General features: G+C 49.5%; 1 protein-coding gene across 2 annotated transcripts in view; it reads right to left on the bottom strand.

Moving 5' to 3' along the window:
• Window positions 1-24,945, bottom strand: part of LOC141078346 (dynein heavy chain domain-containing protein 1-like) — a 283,431-nt gene that overhangs the window by 97,140 nt on the left and 161,346 nt on the right. For both annotated transcript variants that reach the window (XM_073565083.1, XM_073565084.1), the window contains exons 11-12: window positions 22,278-22,515; window positions 21,995-22,152 (exon numbers count right to left, since the gene is read on the bottom strand). In XM_073565083.1, coding sequence (XP_073421184.1) covers window positions 21,995-22,152; window positions 22,278-22,515 — 396 coding nt within the window. The remainder of the gene's footprint in view (window positions 1-21,994; window positions 22,153-22,277; window positions 22,516-24,945) is intronic.

Here is a 24,945-nt window from a genome sequence, read left to right as displayed (position 1 = left end):
CATCCTTAATTGTATGTTTCATAAAATGTAGATAGAAATAACAATAAGTGTATTAAAAATAAATAAAAAATAAATTAATAAAAAATATAAAAAAAATATAAAAAAAAGATTAATGTTTTAATAATTTTATCTAAAAAGCATATAGCTCAATCTCATGGTTGAGGCCTTTTGGGGCCAGGCTGTCAAGAGTGTAAATCCACTTTGACTCCACTCTTGACATAGCTTTCAAATAGTTGCCCTTCCTTGGATTTTGGGGGACCACCTGCATTCCACAATAGGATACCCCCTTGTAAGACTGATTATGTTTGTCTAAAAAATGACACGATAAGGGGTGACCTTTGAATCCTTTTTTAATGTTATCCAGGTGCTCCTTAATCCTATCCATTAAACGTCTCTTGGTTCTGCCTACATGGATTTTATTGCAGGGCACCTGAGTATATATATCACCCCCTTAGTTTGGCATATTATTTTATCTCTAATACTAAATTTATTATTTGCCATATCTGTGAATGTCGTTTGTAACTTCCTTTGTGTCAACGTTCTATTGCAACATAAGCATCTCCCACATGCCAAAAACCCAGATGGTTGTGTATTTGAATTAGTAAGGAGTGTCTGGCGTAAGGATGGCCTTGTTATGGGTTTGGTCATTTTTGTGGTGGGTGCCACTAGAAGCCCTAAATTCTGGGCTCTAGTGTAAACCAATCTAGGACGTTGCGGTAGCAATTCCCCTATGTGTTTATCCCCCTGTAAAATCGGCCAATATTTCCGAATAATGTTATTGAATCGTTTATAGCCCGCATGAAATTGTGTAATAATAGGTAATTTTTTAATTTGATCTTGAATACTAAGTGGAGTGTCACTATTCCGAGATTTGTATATTAGAGATGTTCTAGACATGTTTTCCACCTCTTTCTTGGTTTGCTTCAATTGTTGAGGATCATAGCCTTTTTCCATGAACTGGTCTGTCAGACGTTCTGTTTCCTTATGGAAATCCTGGGTATTTGTACAATTTCTTTTTACCCTCATATATTGGCTTTTGGGTATATTTGTTAACCACACCGGTAGGTGACAGCTATTAATGTGAATATAGCTGTTTGAATCCACTTCCTTGTGGTATCCCTTGGTGATTAACTTATTGTGTTCTACACTACACCTACACTAGTCTTGCTATATGTAGGTGTAAATTCCAGGTCGTATGAATTTGTATTTAGACTAGCAATGAATATTTGTAGGTCTAAGAGTGCGCCATCCCAGAGAAAAAGTATGTCATCGATAAAACGCTTCCATAATCTCAGGCCTTTATTAAGCCTGTTGTTTTGAAAGATCAAATCATGTTCCCACATGCCTACGTATAAATTTGCAAAACTGGGCGCAAATCGCGTGCCCATAGCAGTGCCGTGTGTCTGTAAATAATATTGGATGTCATATGAAAAATAGTTGTGCTTGAGTATAAATTCAATACACTCAACAATGAACGCTATTTGGGAATTATGATATGTTCTCAGGGTGTCAAGAAAAAATTGGGCTGCCTGGCAGCCTTTCAATGGGTCTATGACTGTATAAAGAGACTTAATATCTAATGTTCCCAGAATGGAGTTGCTATTCCACGCTAGTGAATTTAAAATTTGTAAAGTGTGTGTGGTATCTTTTAGGTAGGCTGGTATTAGTGGCATGCATTTTTGTATGTTGATAAGTTGGCAGTCAGGCAGTTTATGCCAGATATGATTGGCCTGCCTGGTGGTTTTTGTATGTCCTTATGAATTTTTGGGATATGGTAAAATACTGCTATAGAGGGAGTTTTGTTATTTATGTATTGGTATTCTTTTTTGTTTAGGATCCCTACAGTTTTACCTTTTGTTGATAACCTATTCAATTCCTTCATAAACTGGATGGTAGGGTCAGAGGGTATTCCTTTATATGTGATTGTGTCCCCTAGGAGTCTCAATTATTCTTCGTGATAGGATAAACAATCCATTACTACAATACCCCCACCTTTGTCCGCCGGGCGGATTACAATTTGGTTATTTTCCTGGAGTTTGATGATTGACTGTCTTTCTCCCAGGCTTAAATTATGCATAACCATTTTAGTTGATCAGTTATTGATCTTTCTTATTTCTGCTGTTACTTGGGTCTCAAATGTTCTGAATGAATTTGAGTATTCATTCAGAGGGTTGAAAGTTGAAGCTGGTGTGGATGAAATTTGTGGGCATAGAATTAACACTAGTGTGAGTGGATTGTTGGTGATTGTCCCCTTTTTTTAAAAAAAATATTTTTTAAGGGCAAGGTTACGGAGGTATTTCTTCATACTGATATATAGATTAAATGGTTTAGATGTGGCAGATGGAGCAAATTTCAGACCCTTTTGGAGTAATAATCTCTCATTCGCTGAGAATTTATAAGAGCTTAAGTTAAAGATTTTTTGTGTACTGATTGATTCTGTATGGTTCAATTTATTTATTTTCTTTTGGGAGAGTGACCTACCCCATTTGCCTCTTTTTGTTTTGTATTTTGTACCTGAAAAAAATCGTTAATTGGTGGATGCTTCTGGAGACCTCCTTGTCTTTTGGGTTTTGTCAATTGGTTAGTGGTTATTTTTGATCTATAATTAGGTTTATAATTTAAACCATAGTTTGAAACTGGTTGCCTGCGTGCTGGGTTTTTCCCATTTGAGGGTCGTCACAGTAGCTCCACCCCCCCACTCTCGCCGCGTCCTCGTCAATACTTCCAGCCGGAGTACACGAGGTGCTGGCGTCTACCCGCTCCCCTACTACACGCTGCATCGCTTATCGCTCCATCAGCAGCCGCTGCCTCAGCCAGACTGCACCGGAGCAATCACCAGAAGTGCATAGAAGTCCGACCAGGACTAACCGGCTACTGGAACACTAGCACTATTTGTGGGTTTAGTGGATCCCTCCTTACCCAGCACTTTGTCATTTTTTTCAACAGTGGATATCGTCCCTGCACCGGCTCTAAATAAAGCCAACAAAGACCATTATAGAGAGTCTATCAGGACTTACACCTGGGTAGCATAACAAATCTAGCACAAGTAAGTGCATATGTGCCCCAGGAACTGGGACTGAATATCAAGGTTGTGGTCACTGGTAGTAATTGAAATTCTCTTCATATTTAGTATTGTATCAATTGATCCACCATAAAGGGAACACTCCGAAGAGAATATAAACGTTACGATACAACCGGTGAGTATGGTGGACATGCAGGGAGTGGTGGGACCTTTTGTATGTTTTATTGGTACCTTAATATATCATTGTTCCAATAGCATCAGCAGCTATCAAAAACGAGATCTCCCCAATCAGATAACCTGCAAACTACTCACCACATAGACATCTCAACTTACACAGAATATTCTACATCAACTTCATTTTTAAGTAAGTACGTATCACTGCTGTTAAGTATTTATTTCCCCTTTTTTTTTGTATACATCTGCTCAGCATAGCGCGGTGAATCACACAAATATACGGTTGTGTCAAAATTAGGTGCCTCAGCTTATACTCGGGTCCACTTAAACACAAGTATATATGGTATTTATTTTTTAATGTGAGGCAATTCGAAGTGCACCTGAAGAAACAGAGGAATGGAGACATGTGACCCAGAGAAGCAGGAGGATCGGGAGGCAGTCAGCACCCATACTGCTCAGAAACCAGTACCAGGCTCTCACGCAGGAGAACGATGAAGAAATACATCAGGATAAGACTTTGCCAACAAACAGCAACCTTGTACGCCTTCAGAGTCCTCCTGGATGGAGAAAGAAAAATGTTGTGAAGAAGAAACGGAGAGTGGTGGTCATGGGGGATTCCCTGCTGAGAGGAACAGAGGCCGCTATCTGCAGACCGGATATAACTTCAAGAGAAATGTGCTGTCTTCCAGGTGCAAAAATTAAAGATGTGTCTGACAGGAGATCAGGACTCTTCAGACCTACAGATGACTACCCATTCCTGCTACTACATGTGGGGACAAATGACACCGCAAGAAACGACCTGGAAACCATCTGCAGAGACTTTGAAGACTTAGGTAAGAAAGTGAAAGAACTGGGACCGCAGGTGGTCTTCTCTTCCATCCTCCCAGTGGATGGCCATGGAACAAGGAGGTGGAATAAGATTCTGCAGGTGAACAACTGGCTACGTCGATGGTGCCGTCAGCAACGATTTGGATTTATGGATCACGGAGTGAATTACCTTTACGATGGACTACTTGCTAGAGATGAGGTGCACCTTACGAAGACTGGAAAACATGTATTTGGAAGTCGCCTTGCTACACTTGTAAGGAGAGCTTTAAACTAGAACAACATGGGAAGGGAAGCAAAAGACCAGAAAAAGCCATACACCTGACAAATGCTATTGAGAACTCTGCTATTAGAAGTGGAAAGGAAGAACAAAGACGAAAGAATCTAATTAATAAAAATATTGGAGAAAGAGAAACCAATCACAAACTAAAATGTTTCTATACTAATGCACAAAGCAAGGGCAACAAACAAGGAGAATTGGAACTACTAACACAGGAAAAGAAATATGATGTCATTGGAATCACTGAAACTTGGTGGGACGATACACATGATTGGAATACAAGACTAGAAGGATACAACTTATTTCCAAGAAACAGACTTGATAAACGAGGAGGAGGTGTCGCATTGTATGTTAGAAACGCGTATATCTGCACAGAGATCCAAGCTTCAGAGACTGGGAGTTCTGTGGAAACTGTTTAAGTAAGAATACAAGGACAGAACAATGGAAAGGACACCATTGTAGGCATTTACTACAGGCCGCCTGTGCAAGCTGAAGATATGGATGAACTCTTTATGCATCAAATGGCCAAGTTCTCCAAAAAATATGACATAGTTGTCATGGGAGATTTCAACTATCCAGACATTTGTTGGGAATCTCTCTCAGGCAAAACTAACAGGTCAAGGAAATTCTTATCCTCTCTTGCTGACAACTTTATCTTCCAAAAGGTAAGGGAGAAAACAAGGGGAACTGCTACCTTGGATCTAATCCTTATAAACAGGGAGGAAATGGTTGAGGAGGTAAAAGTGGCTGGGACCCTAGGAGGTAGCGACCATGCTATTTTAGTATTTTGGATAACTAGAGGCGGAAGACCTGTGAAGACTCAGACGTCAAGGTTAGATTTCAGAAAGGCAGATTTTAAGGGATTCAGAAAGATAATTGGAGGGATCCAATGGCTGGATATCCTTAAAGACAAAAATGTCCAGGAAGGATGGGAAGTCTTGAAAAATGAAATTCTCAAAGCACAATTGTTAACAATTCCGAAAAGAGAGAAGAATAGGAAGCATTTAAGGAAGCCAGGATGGATGAACACAGAACTTAAGCACATGCTAAAAGGGAAGAAAAAATGTTTATATAATGGAAAGAGGGAGGCATATCTAAAGAAGAATATAATGCTGTCTGCAGAACCTGCAGCGCACAAATCAGATTATCTAAATCTGACAATGAATTGAGGCTTGCAAGAGATGTCAACAGCAATAATAAAGGATTTTGGGGATATGTCAAAAGTAAAAGAAAAGTCAAAGATGCTATAGGATTTTTACAGGGTGAAAATGATGAAATGGTAATACAGTATGTTGAGAAGGCCGAACTTTTAAATTCCTATTTTGCATCTGTTTTCTCTCAGAAAGGAAATGTAACATCAACTGATCTTCACTGTCCTATTAAGGGAATAGAAGAAACCAGGATATTTATAAACAGAAAGATAGTGAGGAAACACTTAGCTAACCTAAATGAATTCAAGTCTCCAGGTCCAGATGAATTACACCCCAGAGAACAGAAGAAGATCGGAGAAGAAATTTTTGAACCACTCTCCATAATCTTTCAAAAATGACTTGGAGAATAAGAGAAGTCCCAGAAGACTGAAGAAGAGCAAATGTTGTTCCTATCTTCAAAAAGGGGAAGAAGGTGGACCCAGGGAACTAAAGGCCGGTGAGTCTGACTTCTATACCAGGAAAGATCTTTGAACAAATTTTTAAACAACATGTATGTCAGTACCTGGATAAGAATGAAGTGATTAAACAGAGTCAGCATGGGTTTGTAACTAATAAGTCATGTCAGACTAACTTAATTTCCTTCTATGACAGAATCAGTGACTGGGTGTGTTACGTGTTACAGAACCACTCAGCACCCAGAATATGTTGTGCAGTTATATGTATGTATAATAGGTTCTATGTGAAATTCATGTCCCTAATGCATCAGCCCACAGGCTGCGCCCCTGGGCAGAGGGGACACGATATTCTCCTTTTGTCCACCCTCCCCCCACCTTTGTAATTACCACAGTAAACACCGGCAGGCTCCGGCCACCTGCGGCTTTTGTAATGCATGTCTGGCCTGCCACTTTTCTATTGGCCTGCCCTCTGTATCTGTGTGATATATTCTGTGTCCTGTGAGTAAAGTGTTGTCAGACTGGAAATACGTGGAGAAGCAGTGATCTTTTATATGCACCTATGTAACCAAGGAATTCCAGCCAGCGTCATTCATTCAGACTCCAGCCAACGCAGAGCGGACCTCCGAAAACACGGGGTGGTACTGAAAGAGGTACCCGAGCTTGGGTAGACCCCGTTACACTGGTGGCAGACAGCGGGATTTGATACCCCTTCTACAGGAGGAAAGGAATGAATGGAAAACATGGATTTTTGTGAGTACTCACCGTAAAATCCTTTTCTCCGAGACGCTCATTGGGGGACACAGAGACTGTGGGTGTATGCTACTGCCGTCTGGAGGCTGACACTAGGCATACAAAAAACAAGTTAGCTCCTCCTCCGCCGCATACACCCTCGCCCCGATAGCGGGCGGAAACCAGTTTAGTGCAAAAGCAGTAGGAGAACATCCATAAATTAGCCTTAACGCAGAAAATCATATGTCTGAAAAAGGACCACCCTACATTAAATAAGGAATTATACTAATTAAATAAACAAGAGCCAACTGGCTATCAGGGTGGGTGCTGTATCCCCCAATGAGCGTCTCGGAGAAAAGGATTTTACGGTGAGTACTCACAAAAATCCATGTTTCTCCTTCATCTCATTGGGGGACACAGAGACTGTGGGACGTCCTAAAGCAGTCCCTGGGTGGGAGGACAACTCACCGATCCAAGCCGCATGCCCTCCTGTCTAAAGGTGTGCCACTGCTGCTTGGAGAATTTTCCTACCCAGGCTCGCATCCGACGAGGCCTGAGTATGCACATTGTAATGCTTACAAAAAGTGTGCAGGCTGGACCAGGTTGCTGCTTTACATACCTGCTCTACCGAAGCCTGGTGCCGAAGCGCCCAAGAGGCGCCCACTGCCCGAGTAGTGTGCGCCCCTATCCCTGTTGGAATCGGTGCGCCTCTAATACGGTAAGCCTCCTGAATAGTTAGGCGAATCCATCTGGCTATGGTTGACCGTGAGGCTGCGAGACCCTTCCTGTGCCCTTCGGGAATCATAAACAACGAGTCCGTCTGGCGAAAAGGTGCTGTCCTTGACACATACCTCCTGAGAGCTCTTACCAGATCTAAAGAGTGGAGCGCCTTTTCCACTCTGTGTACTGGCGCTGGACAAAACGAAGGCAGAACAATGTCCTCATTAATATGGAAAGAGGACACGACCTTCGGCAGGACTACTTAATCCTTAAAAAAAGTCAGAAAAGGAGCTCTGCAAGATAAAGCTCCTAACTCCGAGACCCGCCTAATGGAAGTTATGGCTACCAAGAATACAACCTTCCTGGAGAGATATGACAATGAAATTTCCTGTAACGGTTCAAACGGGGCTTCCTGTAGAACACCCAGGACCAGGTTAAGGTCCCAGGCGTCTATGGGTGCTCTATAGTGGGGCACCAAATGAGAGACCCCCTGAATGAACGTCCTGACCTGCATATTGGTAGCGATCTTTCGCTGAAAAAGGACCGACAAGGCCGATATCTGCCTCCTAAGGGAACTCGACGCCAACCCTGCGTCTAGGCCGGACTGCAGAAAAGCCAGGATGTTGGAGACCGAAAAGGATAATGGCGCAACCCCGTGTTCTCGACACCAATGAAAGAAAACCTTCCAAGTGTTATGATAAATTCTCGCCGAGGCCGGATTCTGGGCACTAACCATTGTCGCAACCACTTCACGCCCAAATCCCGCCTGGGTCAGAATCCAAGATTCAACGGCCATGCCGTCAAAGCCAGGGCCCCTAAGTTTGGGTGGCAGATCGGCTCCTGAGACAGTAAGTCTGGCCGTTCCGGTAGACGCCAAGGCACGTCTGCGAGGAGCTGCACTAGATCCGCGTACCATACTCGACGGGGCCAGTCCGGGGCCAGCAGAATTGCCGGGACCCCTCTGTCTTGATCTTTCTGATGACCCTTGGGAGAAGCGGCAGTGGGGGAAACAGGTATGGGAGCCGAAACTGGCTCCACGGTAGGACCAAAGCATCCACCGCGATTGCTCGCGGGTCCTGGGACCGAGCGACAAACGTGCCCACCTTGGCGTTCTCCCTGGACGCCATCAGATCCACATCTGGAGTCCCCCACCGTTGGCAAATCTGCTGGAAGACCTCGGGGTGAAGGGACCATTCCCCGGCCGCGACGCCCTGCTGGCTTAGGAAATCTGCTGCCCAATTTTCCACACCTGGTATGTGAACTGCTGAGATTACCGAGTGGTGCCTCTCGGCCCAACGGAGCACATGCTCTATCTCGCGCATGGTTGCCCTGCTGCGCGTGCCTCCCTGGTGATTCACGTACGCCACTGCCGTGGCGTTGTCTGACTGAACCCGGACCGGGCGTCCTGCTAGCAAGTGGTGAAAACGCTGCAGCGCCAACCGCACCGCTCGAATCTCCAACAGGTTGATCGGAAGACGAGCCTCCTGAGGCGCCCATTGCCCCTGGGCCGTGTGATGCCGGAATATTGCCCCCCAGCTGAAAAGACTCGCATCGGTCGTGATCACCAACCAATGATCTGGGGGAAAAGGCTTCCCCTGACGAAGAGAGGAGTCACGTGTCCACCATTGAAGCGCCCGTCGAACCTGAGAGGGCAACCTGCACTGATGATCGAGGGAGAACGGACTCCCGTCCCAAGTCGCTAAGAGAGCATGCTGCAGGGGACGGAGATGAAATTGAGCAAACGGAATTGCTTCCATCGCCGCCACCATCCTTCCTAGAACCCTCATCCCGAACCGGATAGTGTGAGAGCCCAGTTGTTGAAGACTTCGGACTCCCTGCCGGAGCGCCCGAGCCTTGTCCTGAGGGAGAATTACCAACCCTCGGGAAGTGTCGAAAATCATCCCCAGGAATAGAATCCTCTGAACTGGGGTAAGGGATGATTTCTTCCCGTTGATCAACCATCCTAGGCGAGATACGGTATCCAGTGTGATGCTGACATTCTCCTCGCATGCCCGAAAGGACGGCCCCTTTACTAAGAGGTCGTCTAAGTACGGCAAAACCACCATGCCCCAAGAATGTAGAACGGACATGACGACCGCCATCACTTTCGTGAATATCCTGGGGGCCGTGGCCAACCCGAAAGGTAGGGCCACAAATTGAAAATGCCGGCCATCGATTGCAAACCGAAGGAACCTTTGATGCGGGGGAAAAATAGGGATGTGCAGGTAGGCATCCTGGACATCGATCGAGGCCAAATATTCTCCGTGCTCCATGGACGATATGACCGACCGGAGAGATTCCATGCGAAAACGCCTGACCCTGATGAACCTGTTCAGGAGCTTTAAGTCCAGAATCGGCCTTACTGTTCCGTCCTTCTTGGGGACTGCGAACAGACTGGAATAAAATCCTTGGGTCTTCTCGCACTCTGGTACAGGGACTATGACCCCGTTGCGCTGCAACACCTCGATGGCCCCTAGCAATGCCTCTGCCCGGGATTCCGTTTTGGGAAACCGGGAAAGAAAAAAATCGTCTTGGCAGATCTTTGACAAACTCTATTTTGTACCCGGAACACACTAATTCTGCCACCCATGCGTCGCGCGCCACTGCGACCCAGACGCGGCAGAAACTGCACAGACGTCCGCCTACTCTGCTGTCCTCGGGTACTAGATGCCTCGAGTCATTTCGCTGAGGGCTTCTGGGACCTGGCCCCTCTTGATCTGGGCGGGCGGCCCAGCATCCTACCCAGCGGGTTGGTTCTATACGTGACCTGACGCTCCTTGTCTTGGCTATAGCGAGCTGGGGAAGAGGTACTGGCCGCTGCCATCCACCCGGGGGTGCGAAATGCTCGAAAGCGCGCCTGAGGTTGACGAAAAGGCGGCCTAGTCTTTTGCTGTGGAAGGAAGCTGCTTTTTCCCCCTGTAGCATCTGAAATGAGCTTGTCTAATTTCTCCCCAAATAGCTGATTACCCTGAAAAGGCAGGGAAGTCAAAGACTTCTTAGAAATAGAATCGGCCCGCCATAACCTTAACCACAAGGCTCTCCTAATGGCGATTGCATTTGCTGCCACTAGAGCCGCGCCATTAGCCGCATCCAAGGATGCATTAATTAAATAGTCACCCGGCATCGCGATCTGACTTGCTATCTCAGCCACTTCCGTCGGCAAATCTCTACCTTGTTTAAAGAATCTGACCATGACATCATGCTTTGGCTACCCACGTTGCCGCAAAAGAAGGAAAGAGCGCTGATCCCGATGCCTCATACACCGAGCGAGCTAAACCTTCGATCCGTGGGGTCCTTAATGGAAGAACCGCTAGGTACTGACAACAAGGACCTTGAAGCCAGGCGTGATACTGGGGGATCCACTACCGGAGATTCAGCCCATTTTTTACAAAGTTCCGATGCGAACGGATATCTCGTTTCCAGCGTTTTTTTGTCCTGAAAAATGTTTGTCTGGACATTCCCTATGCCGCTGCACTATATCCTCGAACTCAGGATGAGTGCTAAACACTCTATGTGGTCTCCTGGTCTTCTTAAGGCTGTGTGCCCACGTAGCGATTTTTAAGCGTTTTTGCCGCGATTTTAACTTACTTGGAGCGTGGAGAGAGGCGGGAAGGCAGCGCGGGACGTTGGAAGGTGAGAATAACAATATTTTTTTTTAAATTATTTTTACATTTTATCTTTTACTACTGATGCCGCATAGGCAGCCTCAATAGTAAAAAGTTGGTCACACTCGTCAAACACTATGATTGACGAGTGTGACCAACCTGTCAATCAGTTCTCCATGCGATGCTACAGATCGCTTGGAAAACGCTAGCAATTCTGCAAGCTAATTACGCTTGCAAAATGCTAGTTTTTCCTCGGGAAAATCGCGGGAATTTAAAATGCGATTTTCCCGCGGAATGGAATTCCGGAATTCTCGCGGTAATTTCCACGAGAGTTCCGCTACGTGTGAACCCAGCCTTACTTTACAAAGATCTTCCTTTTTTTTTTTTCCTCTCCTTACTCGTTAGCAATCAATAATAATAAGTTAAGACAGCAGGACACAATAAATGTATTTAGCAGATAAACAAGTGTCCAGGCCTACATGGATCATAAACCACTTTGAAAAGTTACTTAACCTCAATAGCATAAGGGGAGAAGCAGGGTGAGTTGAAATAACTATATACCATTATATATGCTGCAAAGATGAATGATAGAGGTTGGGCACATGCAGGATTCAGTGAAGTTGCTGGAAATAGTTACAGTTGTGGCCAAAAGTATTGACACCCCTGCAATTCTGTCAGATAATACTCAGTTTCTTCCTGAAAATGATTGCAAACACAAATTCTTTGGTATTATCTTCATTTAATTTGTCTTAAATGAAAAAACACAAAAAGAATTGTCCTAAAGCCAAATTGGATATAATTCCACACCAAACATAACAAAGAGGGTGGACAAAAGTATTGGCACTGTTCGAAAAATCATGTGATGCTTCTCTAATTTGTGCAATTAACAGCACCTGTAACTTACCTGTGGCACCTAACAGGTGTTGGCAATAACTAAGGCTGTGTGCCCACATAGCGATTTTTAAGCGTTTTTGCAGCGATTTTCGGCGCGAAAACGTTTAAAAATCATGCACAGAACGCCCCCCATGCATTCCTATGGCATTCCACACATGCTGTGCTAATGCTGCGCTTTTTTCCGTGGCGGAATCGCATCGCGGAAAAAAATCGCAGCATGCTCATTCTTTTGTGCGGAATCGCAAAGAATTGCCGCAATTCCGCACCCATAGGAATGCATGAGAACCGCTTACTGCCCGCATGTGGCTATGCCCACCATGCGGGAAGTTAAGCGTCTCATGTGTGGTTGGTACCCACGGTGTGGAGGAGAGGAGACTGTCCTCCAGGCCCTGGGTACCATACCCCTGTAAAAAAAAAGAATAAAAAATAAAAAATCGGGGTATATTGCGGCAAGGCCCTGTAATGACGTGGTCTCGCGAGATCGCTATAGCAACGCGAGACCACGTCATCACAGGTCTCGCAAGGCATTACTGGGAACGCTGTGGCCCGGGAATGCAGCGCGGGACGCCGGAAGGTAAATATACCCCGATTTTTTTAAATTTTTTTTAGCATTTTAACATTCTATCTTTTACTATTGATGCCGCATAGGCCGCCTCAATAGTAAAAACCTGGTCACACTTGTCAAACACTATGTTTGACGAGTGTGACCAACCTGTCAAATCACTTTCCAAGCGATGCTTCAAATCGCTTGGAAAGTGCTTGAATATCGCACGCGAAAATCGCAGCAAAATCGCGAACAGAATCGCGGTAAAATCGCGGTGAAATCGCGCGGAAAAAACCGCGCGATTTCTGGGAAGGAGTCCGGTTTTTAGTGAGCGTTTTAAAACGCTACGTTGGCACATAGCCTAAAGGATACCTTATGACCTGCGGTTAGGGAGACATCATCGTCAATCCCCAGAGTCTGATTGACTGCTTCAATAAGACTGTCTACCGTCTCCCGACACCCCGGGGTATTCAGGTCCAAGGATTCTTCCCAGTCATCACCTGAACTCTGCTCGCTCCCAGAAAATGGTGACGGTGAGCGAGATGCCGCACTCACGGATGCTGAGGCACCGGAGGGGCCTGGAGACGCAGTACGGGCTCTTTTCCTGTGCGTCTGCCTAGAGAGTGTGCGGCCCCTGCAGGCCGGAGGCTCTTGTGAGGTGGATGAACCCTCCCAAACAGGCGAGCCGTCGTCTCTACCCCTATCCGGGGCCTGAAGAGTCTCAATCGCCTTCGTGAGCGAAACCATGGACCGAGAGAGTGATAACGCCCATTCCGGGGGATCCAGACCCCTGGGCTCTGTCACAGGGGAAGGCTCCTGGGCGCGTTCGGAGTCGCAGGCTTCACATAACTTAATAGTCTGCGCTCGTGGGAACATAACCCCACAGGAAACGCAAGCGGCATAAAGGAACGTGTGCGTTTTTCCTTTTCCAGACATACTGCTGGTGTCGGCCCACACGCAAAAAATCCCTTAAAGGTTTGGGGGGGTAGGAGGAGGGGGAGGAGGGTAACCCTGTAGTACCCTAGTGTGGCTCCGGGACAGGGTCGCACTTACCAGCTCCTGCACGTCTCTCCCCGTGCTTCAGTTCGCCTGCCTCACTCCTGGTAGGCTGCGATTCTCCTGTTATCGCGGCCTACCCTGCCTTGCCGCCGGGGCCTCAATTTAATACGGCGCCCGCCCTGGAGATGGGGGGCGGCGCCGGAAATGACGTCACGCGCAGGGCGGCGCTTCCGCCCGCAGCCCAGGCCGAAGCCGCGGGCTAAATTTAGAAACGGTCCGCCCGACCGCTACCCCGGCCGGCCGCCTCCCCATGCCCGGCTGGTGACGGGGGCGGCGTCGGAAATGAGGTGCGCCCAGGGCGGCACTTCCGCCCGCGGCCCAGGCCGAAGCCGCGGGCTAAATTAGAGCCGGTCCGCCCGCTTGGCACGCCGGCAGACCGCTACCTCGGCCATCCGGCTGCAGCTCCCCCCACTTCTCCCGGACCGCGCCAATACCCGGAACCAGGTTAGAGGAGCGGAGGGAAGGGGGGGGGTGAGGGAAGGGGGGAAGCGTGTGCGAGCTATCCGAATAGCTGTTCCTCCGCCCCAGCCTTCTCCGAAAACACTGCCCAGGGCCCTCCACTCGCTCCAGCTCATACCTGAGGTACTCTGTTTAAGACGGTGCAGGCACCCTAGCTCCGACCGCCTTGCAGGGGCGAGGAGAGGGACCGTCTGCCGCCATGCAGCACCGCCGTCATGCATTGGTGGAGTCATGGGGGCCGCACAGACTAGTCTTGTGCCTCTGTGCAAGCCCATGGTTTCAATACCTAGGGGTGGACAGGGCTAAGTCTGGCATAATGTCCCACGTCGCGGGAGAGGAAACGTGGAGGGACACTCGCACGTGGTTGCCCGTTGCTGGTTTGGGGAAATCGGATTCTTTCAATAGGATGCGTTGCCCCTCTTATCTTCATAAAACAAAAAACAAAGAAAAAAATAGATGTCTGGGGAAAAGTCCCAGATATGTCCCACGGTGCGGGAAAGCATACGCGGAGGCGATACTCAACGCGTGCTCGCCCGTTGTTGGTTTGGGGAGATCGGACCCTTTCTATAGGATCCGTCGCCCCTGTCTCATTTTCATGGTAAACTAGAAAAAAATAGTCTGGAGAGATCCAGACTGCGTGTGCCTCCATAAGACACTAAGCAAAAAACTGGTTTCCGCCCGCTATCGGGGCGAGGGTGTATGCGGCGGAGGAGGAGCTAACTTGTTTTTTGTATGCCTAGTGTCAGCCTCCAGACGGCAGTAGCATACACCCACAGTCTCTGTGTCCCCCAATGAGACGAAGGAGAAATAACTACCAGAAGTTAAAGAGGACTACATTAAAAGATCTGGTGGAAGACCGAGGGTTGATCTCCACCAACAAACAAAAGCGGATTTGATAGCAGCCATAATGGAACACGACAGTGCAGCGCCCCCCAATGTGAACGTGGAGGAGCCCGAATTCCATAGGGAGGTAAAGAACAGACTGGCGTTCTATGGCCTAAACCCTGCAGTAGAGATCATACGAGAGGTGATGGCTGATGTGCGTACTGATCTGAAGCAAAAGATGGCCGAGCGGACCAGGATAGAGCTAGCCAAGATGGAGATGGCAGAGCGGACCAAAGTGGATCTGGCCAAGATGGAGATGGCAGAGGGAGAGAGGAGAGTCAGCGAGCAGGGGGAGCTCTGGCCTTCGACCAGGTACCTTCAACAGTAAGCAACAAAAAGATCCAGAATAATGCCTTCCGACAGTTGGGGGAGGCAGAGGAAGACATTGATGGCTTTCTGCAGGACTTTGAGCGGCAGTGTGCCCTTCATCAAGTGAAGCCAGAGGAGCGGATTCAGATTCTGGCCAGCAAGCTGACAGGCCGGGCAGAGGACGCCTATCGCACGGTACCTGATGAGGACTCTATGGACTATGAGCGGATCAAAGAAGTGATCTTGGCCCGATATGCGCTGACACCAGAGGCCTACCGCTAAAAGTTCCGCGGACTTATAAAATGCGTAACCGATACCCACGCTGAATGGGCCTGTAAATTACGGCGGTCACTGCTACAGTGGGTACAAGGGAGCCAAGCAACCAGTAAGGAGGACGTCCTCCAGCTCTTCCTGTTAGAATGATTCTTTAATGGACTAAACCCCGAGACACAGGAATGGCTTCGGGACAGGCGGCCAACGACTCTTGAGGAAGCCGCTCGTCTGGCCAATGAACACCTTGATGCCAGGAGGCCGCAGTTGTCTGGATCAAAGGTGGTCACTAGGGGCCCGCCCATGGACCTAGAGGGCCCCAAACCACCGAAGATTGAAGGGGGACCAGCTAGAAACCCAGCTTAACAGAGTCCCCCTGGGGGGCGATGCCACACCTGTTGTCAGCTGGGTCACCTGCAAAGACAATGCCCCAACCGGACTCAGCATACCCAGTGGCCAAAGGCGGGAACAGCTACCTTCAGCCGGGCTGTTGTACACTGCTACCAAGGCGAAGCTGACCCGGCATTGGGGGCTACGATTAACCAAGGGGTGGAAGAGATGGAGGAAGTGCTGCATGAAGTAGACCCCGTGCAGGCAGCCCGGGCAGATAATCGACAACAGCATCGACAGGTCGTGTGGGTTAATGGGAAACGTATGCAGGGACTAAGAGATACCGGGGCAACTTGTGAAGCCTCATCTCGTCCGAGACCAAGAGAAGACGGACCGGACAGTGGCAGTCCGTGTAGTAGGGGGAGCTATACATCGACTACCCACTGCCAGGATTCACCTGAACTTGGGAGTCGGGGATGGCCTTGTTGAGGTCGGCTTGATGGAGGATTTGCCTGCAGACGTCTTGCTGGGAAATGACTTGGGGCCTATGTTGTCTGCATTCTTGGTGGCCTCTCTGGCTGAGACCTATCCTGTGACCACCCGGAGACAAGCTCGAGCTGCAGAGGCGGAATCACACTCAGAGGAGGCCCAGGTAAGACATCCCAGCCCTGCACGTATTCCCATAGACAGACACATTTCTTGGGCCACCCCAGATGAATTTAAGAGGGAGTTACTTGAGGATCCTTCATTAGAGGGATATCGTGGGAAGGCACAGGAGGGGAGAGGAGTACTGGAAGGGGAACAGTTTGCATGGAAGCAGGGACTCCTCTACCGGATCACAGAGCAGCACCACACAGGGACGAGCCCCACTATAAAACAACAGCTGGTAGTTCCCAAGAAGTATAGGCAGGAGTTACTGCTCATCTCTCATGATATACCCTTGGCCGGGCACTTCGGCGTCAGTCGCACCAGGCATCGTCTGACACAAAACTTCTTTTGGCCGGGGGTAACCTATGATGTTCGTCAGTACTGCCAGACCTATGACAGTTGTCAGCGCATTGGCAAGAGGGGGGATCGATGCAAGGCCACATTACACACCCCTCCCCATTGTGGAGGAACCATTTAGCCGAGTAGCTGTCGATCTGATAGGGCCGTTAGCCAAACCCAGTCCGTCCAGGAAAAAGTATATGACAGTGGTAGATTATGCCACACGGTATCCAGAGGCGGTTGCATTACCTAACATACTGGCAGAGACGGTGGCGGCCGCCCTGCTCCAGGTTTTCTCACGGGTTGGATTTCCCTGGGAGATTATCTCGGACCAGGGTACCCAGTTTAGAGCAGAGGTGACCAATCAACTGTGGAAGCTGTGCGGCGTAAAATCCATTAGAAGCGCCCCGTACCACCCGCAAACCAATGGGTTGCGTGAACGCTTTAACGGGACATTAAAACAGCTCATTGGGACTTTTACCAGGACCTACAGGGACTGGGAGAAATTCTTGCCACACTTCCTGTTTGCCTATCGGGAAGTGCCCCAAGAATCCACGGGGTTCTCCCCGTTCGAGCTGGTATACGGGAGACAGGGGACCCCTAGACTTAGTGCTGGAACACTGGGAAGGGGAGGGCCTCATAGAAGGGGTACCTATTGTACCCTATGTCCTGGAATTCCGGGACCGCATACAGGAGCTGACCCAGGTTGTACGTGAGAACCTGCAGGCGACACAGCGGCGCCAGCGCGTATGGTACGATCGGAGGGCCAGAGAGCGCACTTTGGAAATAGGACAGATGGTCCTGGTGTTAGAGCCCACTCAGCAGAATAAGTTCCAAGCTGCATGGCAGGGGCCCTACCAGTTAGTGGGGAAAATAGCTGACACAACCTATAATGTCGCCGATTGTGACGACTCCAGGGTTATCCGCATGTTCCACGTGAATATGCTGAAGCCCTACCGGGAGCGCCCTGAAGAGGTAGTGGCCTTCTGTGCACCTGAAGCAGAGGATTTAGCTGGACTTCCCTTGCCGGATGTCGTAGGGGAAAGGACTCAGTCTAAAACATGGGACCAGGTACACTTGGGTGAAGACCTAGGCCCCCGGGAGAGACAGCATGCGGAGGCGTTGTTGAGGCTGCGACAGAGGATGTTTTCAGAGAGACCGGGGTACACTCGCCTGGCAGAACACAAGGTTGAGACCCAGGATCAGACCCCCCCCTGCGACAAAACCCCTTCCGCGTCCCTGAGTCTGTACGAGAAGGGATGCGACAAGAGATGTTGCGTTTAGGGGTCATTGAAGAGTCAGATAGTCCCTGGGCATCCCCTGTAGTGTTAGTGCCCAAGAAGGATGGGACTACACGGTTTTGTGTAGACTATCGTAAGCTCAATGAGAAAACAGTGACAGATGCATACCCCATGCCGCGTGTGGATGAGTTGTTAGACCGGCTGGCGGGGGCAAAGTATTTGACCATCGATCTATGCAAAGGCTACTGGCAGATTCCCCTTAGTCCTGACGCTATTCCCAAGTCGGCATTTGTCACCCCGTTCGGCTTATTCCAGTTTCGAGTTATGCCATTCGGGATGAAGAATGCCCCGGCGACCTTCCAAAGGCTGGCTGACCGGCTTCTGGATGGTCTCCAGGACTATGCTTGTGCCTACCTGGACGACATCGTCATCTACAGTGCGACATGGGAAGAGCATCTAAATCACCTAGAGACAGTATTGAACAGGATCCACCAGGCCGGAATTACCCTGAAACCAAACAAGTGTCACGTGGGCAAAGCAGAGGTTCAGTATTTAGGGCATTGGGTGGGAAGTGGGAAACAGCGACCAGAACCAGCCAAGATTGAGGCCATAGCCAAATGGCCCATCCCACGCACTAAAACCCAGGTCATGGCGTTTCTAGGTACAGCGGGGTATTACAGGAAATTTGTTCCCAATTACAGCAGCGTAGCCAAGCCCCTCACTGATTTGACCCGTAAGAACCAACCTCGCCAGGTAACCTGGACCTCAGAGTGTGAGGAAGCCTTCCGCCAACTAAAGGACGCCCTCACCAATACCCCTGTATTGGCCGCACCCGATCCAACTAAACGTTTCCTGGTTCACACAGACACTTCCATGTTTGGATTGGGGGCAGTACTGAGCCAAGTCGGGCCGGACGGCCAAGAACACCCGGTAGCTTACCTGAGTCGGAAACTACTGCCCCGTGAAGTAAGCTATGCGGCCATCGAGAAGGAGTGCCTGGCGGTAGTATGGGCACTCAAGAAGTTGCAACCATATTTGTATGGACGACAGTTTTCCCTCCTAACGGACCATAATCCCCTAGTCTGGCTTAATCGGGTCTCCGGAGACAACGCCAGATTGCTGCGGTGGAGTTTAGCCCTACAACCTCTGGACTTCACCATCCACCACAGACCCGGCAAGCAAAATGGTAACGCCGATGGACTAAGTCGACAAACGGAACTTGTACCAACCCCATAAACTTTGGTCATCCCCAAACCGATCCGTTGAGGATCAGACTGTGTATGCCGATCGCGTCGCTGAAAAGGGGAGCCGTGTTATGTGTTAACCACCAGAACCACTCAGCACCCAGAATATGTTGTGCAGTTATATGTATGTATAATAGGTTCTTTGTGAGATGCATGTCCCTAATGCATCAGCCCACAGGCTGCGCCCCTGGGCAGAGGGGACACGATATTCTCCTTTTGTCCACCCTCCCCCCACCTTTGTAATTCCCACAGTAAACACCGGCAGGCTACGGCCACCTGCGGCTTTTGTAATGCATGTCTGGCCTGCCGCTTTTCGATTGGCCTGCCCTCTGTATCTGTGTAATATATTCTGTGTAATGTGAGTAAAGTGTTGTCAGACTGGAAATACGTGGAGAAGCAGTGATCTTTTATATACGCCCATGTAACCAAGGAATTCCAGCCAGCGTCCTTCATTCAGACTCCAGCCAACGCAGAGCGAACCTCCGAAAACACGGGGTGGTACTGAAAGAGGTACCCCAGCCTGGGTAGACCCCGTTACAGGGTGGATCAGAGAAATGCTGTAGATATAGTATATCTTGACTTCAGCAAAGCATTTGACAAAGTATCTCACACAATCCTTATTGAAAAAATGACTAAGTATGGAATGGACAAGGCAACTGTTAGGTGGATTCATAGCTGGCTTAGTGATCGGACCCAAAGAGTGGTCGTAAATGGCTGCACATCCAGTTGGAAGAATGTCTCAAGTGGGGTACCACAGGGCTCTGTCCTGGATCCTGTATTGTTCAACATCTTTATCAACGATTTAGATGAGGGAATTGAGGGTAAACTGATTAAATTTGCTGATGACACAAAGCTAGGAGGGATAGCTAATACTAGAGAAGAGAGAGAGAGGATTCAAAAAGACATAAATAAACTGGAGCAGTGGGCAGCAACTAACAGAATGGTTTTTAACAGGGAAAAATGCAAAGTACTACATCTGGGCAATAAAAATGAAAAAAGCATATACAGAATGGGAGGAATAGGGCTAAGCAACAGCACATGTGAAAAAGACTTGGGTATACTAATAGATCACAGACTGAATATGAGTCAACAGTGTGATGCAGCAGCAAAAAAGGCAAATGCAATTCTAGGATGTATTAACAGAAGCATACAGTCTAGATCACGTGAAGTCATTATTGCCCTCTAATCCTCTATGGTCAGACCTCATCTGTCCACTTTTGAGCACCACATTTTAAAAAAGATATCAACAAACTGGAGCAAGTTCAGAGAAGAGCGACCAGAATGGTGACCGGTCTGCAAACCATGTCCTAGGAAAAACGGTTACATGATTTGAGAATGTTTAGCTTGCAAAAAAGAAGACTGAGACTTAATAGCTGTCTACAAATATCTGAAGGGCTGTCACATTGTAGAAGGATCAACTTTGTTCTCATTTGCACAAGGAAAGACTAGAAGCAATGGGATGAAACTGAAAGGGAGGAGACACAGATTAGATATTAGAAAAAACTTTTGATCAAAGAGTGGAAGAGGCTGCCATGAGAGGTGGCGAGTTCTCCTTCAATAGAAGTCTTCAAACAGAGGCTGGACAGACATCTGTCTGGGATGATTTAGTGAATCCTGCTTTCAGCAGGGGGTTGGACCAGATGGCTCAGGAGGTCCCTTCCAACTCTACCATCCTATTATTCTACTGTGTATTCAGATTGTATGATTGTCTGATCTAGGTGCATATTTTATTATTTATATGTACAGTATATGTACATCTCATTGTTTTGTCCTGTACTCTTTCACCAACTGGCGGTCTTTCCTTTGCTAAATTGTTTATAAATAGTGTGTCAATAAACATTCTATTCTTTACATCATTTGATTGTGTATCAAATTTTTAGGTATTTCATGTTTTTTAATTTGTTTCAACAAAGCTTTACCTTTTATTGATTATATATTGGTTCTTGGGTGCTTTTTTTCTGTAAATGCTCTAACTTGCTTATTGGAAGGTGCCTTAGCAAATTTAGTAATCAGTGTGTTCCCTGCTACCTAGTTGTAAGGCCCCTGCACCTGTGTTCCCTGAACCTGATCCTGTCCGTCCTGCCTGCCCTGTCTGAACCTGATCCTGTCCGTCCTGCCTGCCCTGTCTGAACCTGATCCTGTTTGTCCTGCCTGAAACTGATCCTGTCCGTCCTGCCTGCCCTGTCTGAACCTGATCCTGTCCGTCCTGCCTGATCCTGTCCATCCTGCCTGCCCTGTCTGAACCTGATCCTGTCAGTCTTACCTGCCCTGTCAGAACCTGATCCTGTCCATCCTGCCTGCCCTGTCTGAACCTGATCCTGTCCGTCCTGCCTGATCCTGTCCGTCTTGCCTGACCTGTCTGAACCTGATCCTGTCCGTCTTGCCTGACCTGTCTGAACCTGATCCTGTCCGTCCTGCCTGATCCTGTCCGTCTTGCCTGACCTGTCTGAACCTGATCCTGCTCGTACGCTTGTAACCTGTTCCTGAGCCTGTCCTGCCTCTATCAAGTCCAGAACCTGATTCATCTTGTCAGCACGTATTCCGCTACCCCCCCCAGTCAATTCTGAACCTGCACCTGTGATCCTGTACCCGAGTCCGTCCTGTGTTCCTGAACTTATCCTGTCCGTTCCTGACCCAGTACCTGTCCTGGGGCTCTAGTGAAGAACCAGCTGGTCGCTTAGTTACACCAGTCCAGGCTCTCCCGTGGCAGAGTGGTTCCACCACATACAGATATCTAATCCTGATTCCTCTGTCATTCTCCTCAGATGTTGCTGACCCCAGTCTCTTGACCCTCGGTTTCTGATATCTTACCTTGTGTGCACATTTAGAAAATGATGAGATTTCAGTGGAGACCCCTCTGAAGATCTCCAGAGCTTGTGATAGGTCGCAGATCAGGGAATGAGACTTGTCGTCCACCTCTGAGGTCAGGAGGACCAAGATGTCCTGTAATATGATAGCCAGGCCTGGACCTGACAGATATGGGGTCACTATAAATTCTCAGTGGGTTCTTTCTACCCCATGAATGAGTGTCCACTGATCTGTCTGATGAATAAACCAAAGACATGTCCTTCAGAGCAGTGACCATAATTCTTACCAGTCAGTGTGTGGAGGAGCTCGCAGCTGACTTCCATCATGGCTGTGGTAACATAATCATTAAGGCCGTGGACTTGTTGTTCCCACTGCTGAAGTTTAAGGATCAGATCTTCATAATCTTGGGCAGACCTTCCCCGCAGATTCTCCAGAATATGAGGAGACCAGGACTGGACATAGAGGTAGATGTCAGACAGCCAGGAGTGCTCCTCACAGAATGCCCTGACCTCTAGAAGAGAGTCCTGCAGAAAAAGAGAGCAGAGAGCTAAAACCCACCAGCCAGGTGTAAACCCTCTGTGAGCAGCCTCACGAGCACACAGGTGACTGCAGCCTCTTCTGACCATGCACCATACTTGCAGCTTCTACTGACCAAACTGTGCCCACACACTGTCCCTGCAGCCTCTCTTGTCCACACTCTGTCCCTGCAGCGTCTCTTGTCCACACACTGTCCCTGCAGCCTCTCTTCTCTACCCACTGTCCCTGCAGCCTCTCCTGACCCCTCACTGTCCCTGCAGCCTCTCCTGACCCCTCACTGTCTCTGCAGCGTCTCCTGATTCCTCACTGTCCCTGAAGCCTCTCCTGACCCCTCACTGTCCCTGCAGCCTCTCCTGACCCCTCACTGTCTCTGCAGCCTCTCCTGACCCCTCACTGTCCCTGCAGCCTCTTCTGACCCCTCACTGTCCCTGCAGCCTCTCCTGATCACTCACTCTCCCTGCAGCCTCTCCTGACCACTCACTGTCCCTGCAGCCTCTTCTGATCCCTCACTGTCCCTGCAGCCTCTCCTGACCACTCACTGTCTCTGCAGCCTCTCCTGACCCCTCACTGTCCCTGCAGCCTCTTCTGATCCCTCACTATCCCTGCAGCCTCTCCTGACCACTCACTGTCCCTGCAGCCTCTCCTGACCCCTCACTGTCTCTGCAGCCTCTCCTGACCCCTCACTGTCCCTGCAGCCTCTCTTGTGCACTCACTGTCCCTGCAGCCTCTCTTGTGCACTCACTCTCCCTGCAGCCTCTTCTGATCCCTCACTGTCCCTGCAGCCTCTCCTGACCCCTCACTGTCCCTGCAGCCTCTCCTGACCCCTCACTGTCCCTGCAGCCTCTTCTGATCCCTCACTGTCCCTGCAGCCTCTTCTGATCCCTCACTCTCCCTGCAGCCTCTCCTGACCCCTCACTCTCCCTGCAGCCTCTCCTGACCCCTCACTCTCCCTGCAGCCTCTCCTGACCCCTCACTGTCCCTGCAGCCTCTCTTGTGCACTGTCTCTGCAGCCACTCCTGACCCCTCACTGTCCCTGCAGCCTCTGTTGTGCACTCACTGCCCCTGCAGCCTCTCCTGACCCCTCACTGTCTCTGAAGCCTCTCCTGACCCCTGTCTCTGCAGCCTCTCCTGACCCCTCACTCTCCCTGCAGCCTCTCCTGACCCCTCACTGTCCCTGCAGCCTCTCTTGTGCACTCACTGTCTCTGCAGCCACTCCTGACCCCTCACTGTCCCCGCAGCCTCTCTTGTGCACTCACTGTCTCTGCAGCCACTCCTGACCCCTCACTGTCTCTGAAGCCACTCCTGACCCCTCACTGTCTCTGAAGCCTCTCCTGACCCCTGTCTCTGCAGCCTCTCCTGACCCCTCACTCTCCCTGCAGCCTCTTCTGATCCCTCACTGTCCCTGCAGCCTCTCCTGACCACTCACTGTCCCTGCAGCCTCTCCTGACCCCTCACTCTCCCTGCAGCCTCTCCTGACCACTCACTGTCCCTGCAGCCTCTCCTGACCCCTCTCTCTCTCCCTGCAGCCTCTCCTGATCCCTCACTGGCCCTGCAGCCTCTCCTGACCCCTCACTCTCCCTGCAGCCTCTCCTGACACATCACTCTCCCTGCAGCCTCTCCTGACCACTCACTTTCCCTGCAGCCTCTCCTGACCCCTCTCTCTCTCCCTGCAGCCTCTCCTGATCCCTCACTGGCCCTGCAGCCTCTCCTGACCCCTCACTCTCCCTGCAGCCTCTCCTGGCACATCACTCTCCCTGCAGCCTCTCCTGACCCCTCACTGTCCCTGCAGCCTCTCCTGATCCCTCACTCTCCCTGCAGCCTCTTCGGATCCCTCACTCTCCCTGCAGCCTCTCTGACCACTCACTGTCCCTGCAGTCTCTCCTGACCCCTCACTCTCCCTGCAGCCTCTTCTGATCCCTCACTCTCCCTGCAGCCTCTCCTGACCCCTCACTGTCCCTGCAGCCTCTCTTGTGCACTCACTGTCCCTGCAGCCTCTCCTGACCCCTCACTCTCCCTGCAGCCTCTTCTGATCCCTCACTGTCCCTGCAGCCTCTCCTGACCCCTCACTGTCCCTGCAGCCTCTTCTGATCCCTCACTGTCCCTGCAGCCTCTCCTGACCCCTCACTCTCCCTGCAGCCTCTCCTGACCCCTCACTCTCCCTGCAGCCTCTCCTGACCCCTCACTGTCCCTGCAGCCTCTCTTGTGCACTGTCTCTGCAGCCACTCCTGACCCCTCACTGTCCCTGCAGCCTCTGTTGTGCACTCACTGCCCCTGCAGCCTCTCCTGACCCCTCACTGTCTCTGAAGCCTCTCCTGACCCCTGTCTCTGCAGCCTCTCCTGACCCCTCACTCTCCCTGCAGCCTCTCCTGACCCCTCACTGTCCCTGCAGCCTCTCTTGTGCACTCACTGTCTCTGCA

The sequence above is a fragment of the Dendrobates tinctorius genome, unplaced genomic scaffold (assembly GCF_039654945.1).
Source record: "Dendrobates tinctorius isolate UK_male_01 unplaced genomic scaffold, ASM3965494v1 ptg000537l, whole genome shotgun sequence".
Taxonomy (NCBI): Eukaryota; Metazoa; Chordata; class Amphibia; order Anura; family Dendrobatidae; genus Dendrobates; species Dendrobates tinctorius.
Note: the sequence above shows the minus strand (reverse complement) of the source record. Positions and strands in the feature narration are given on the sequence as shown.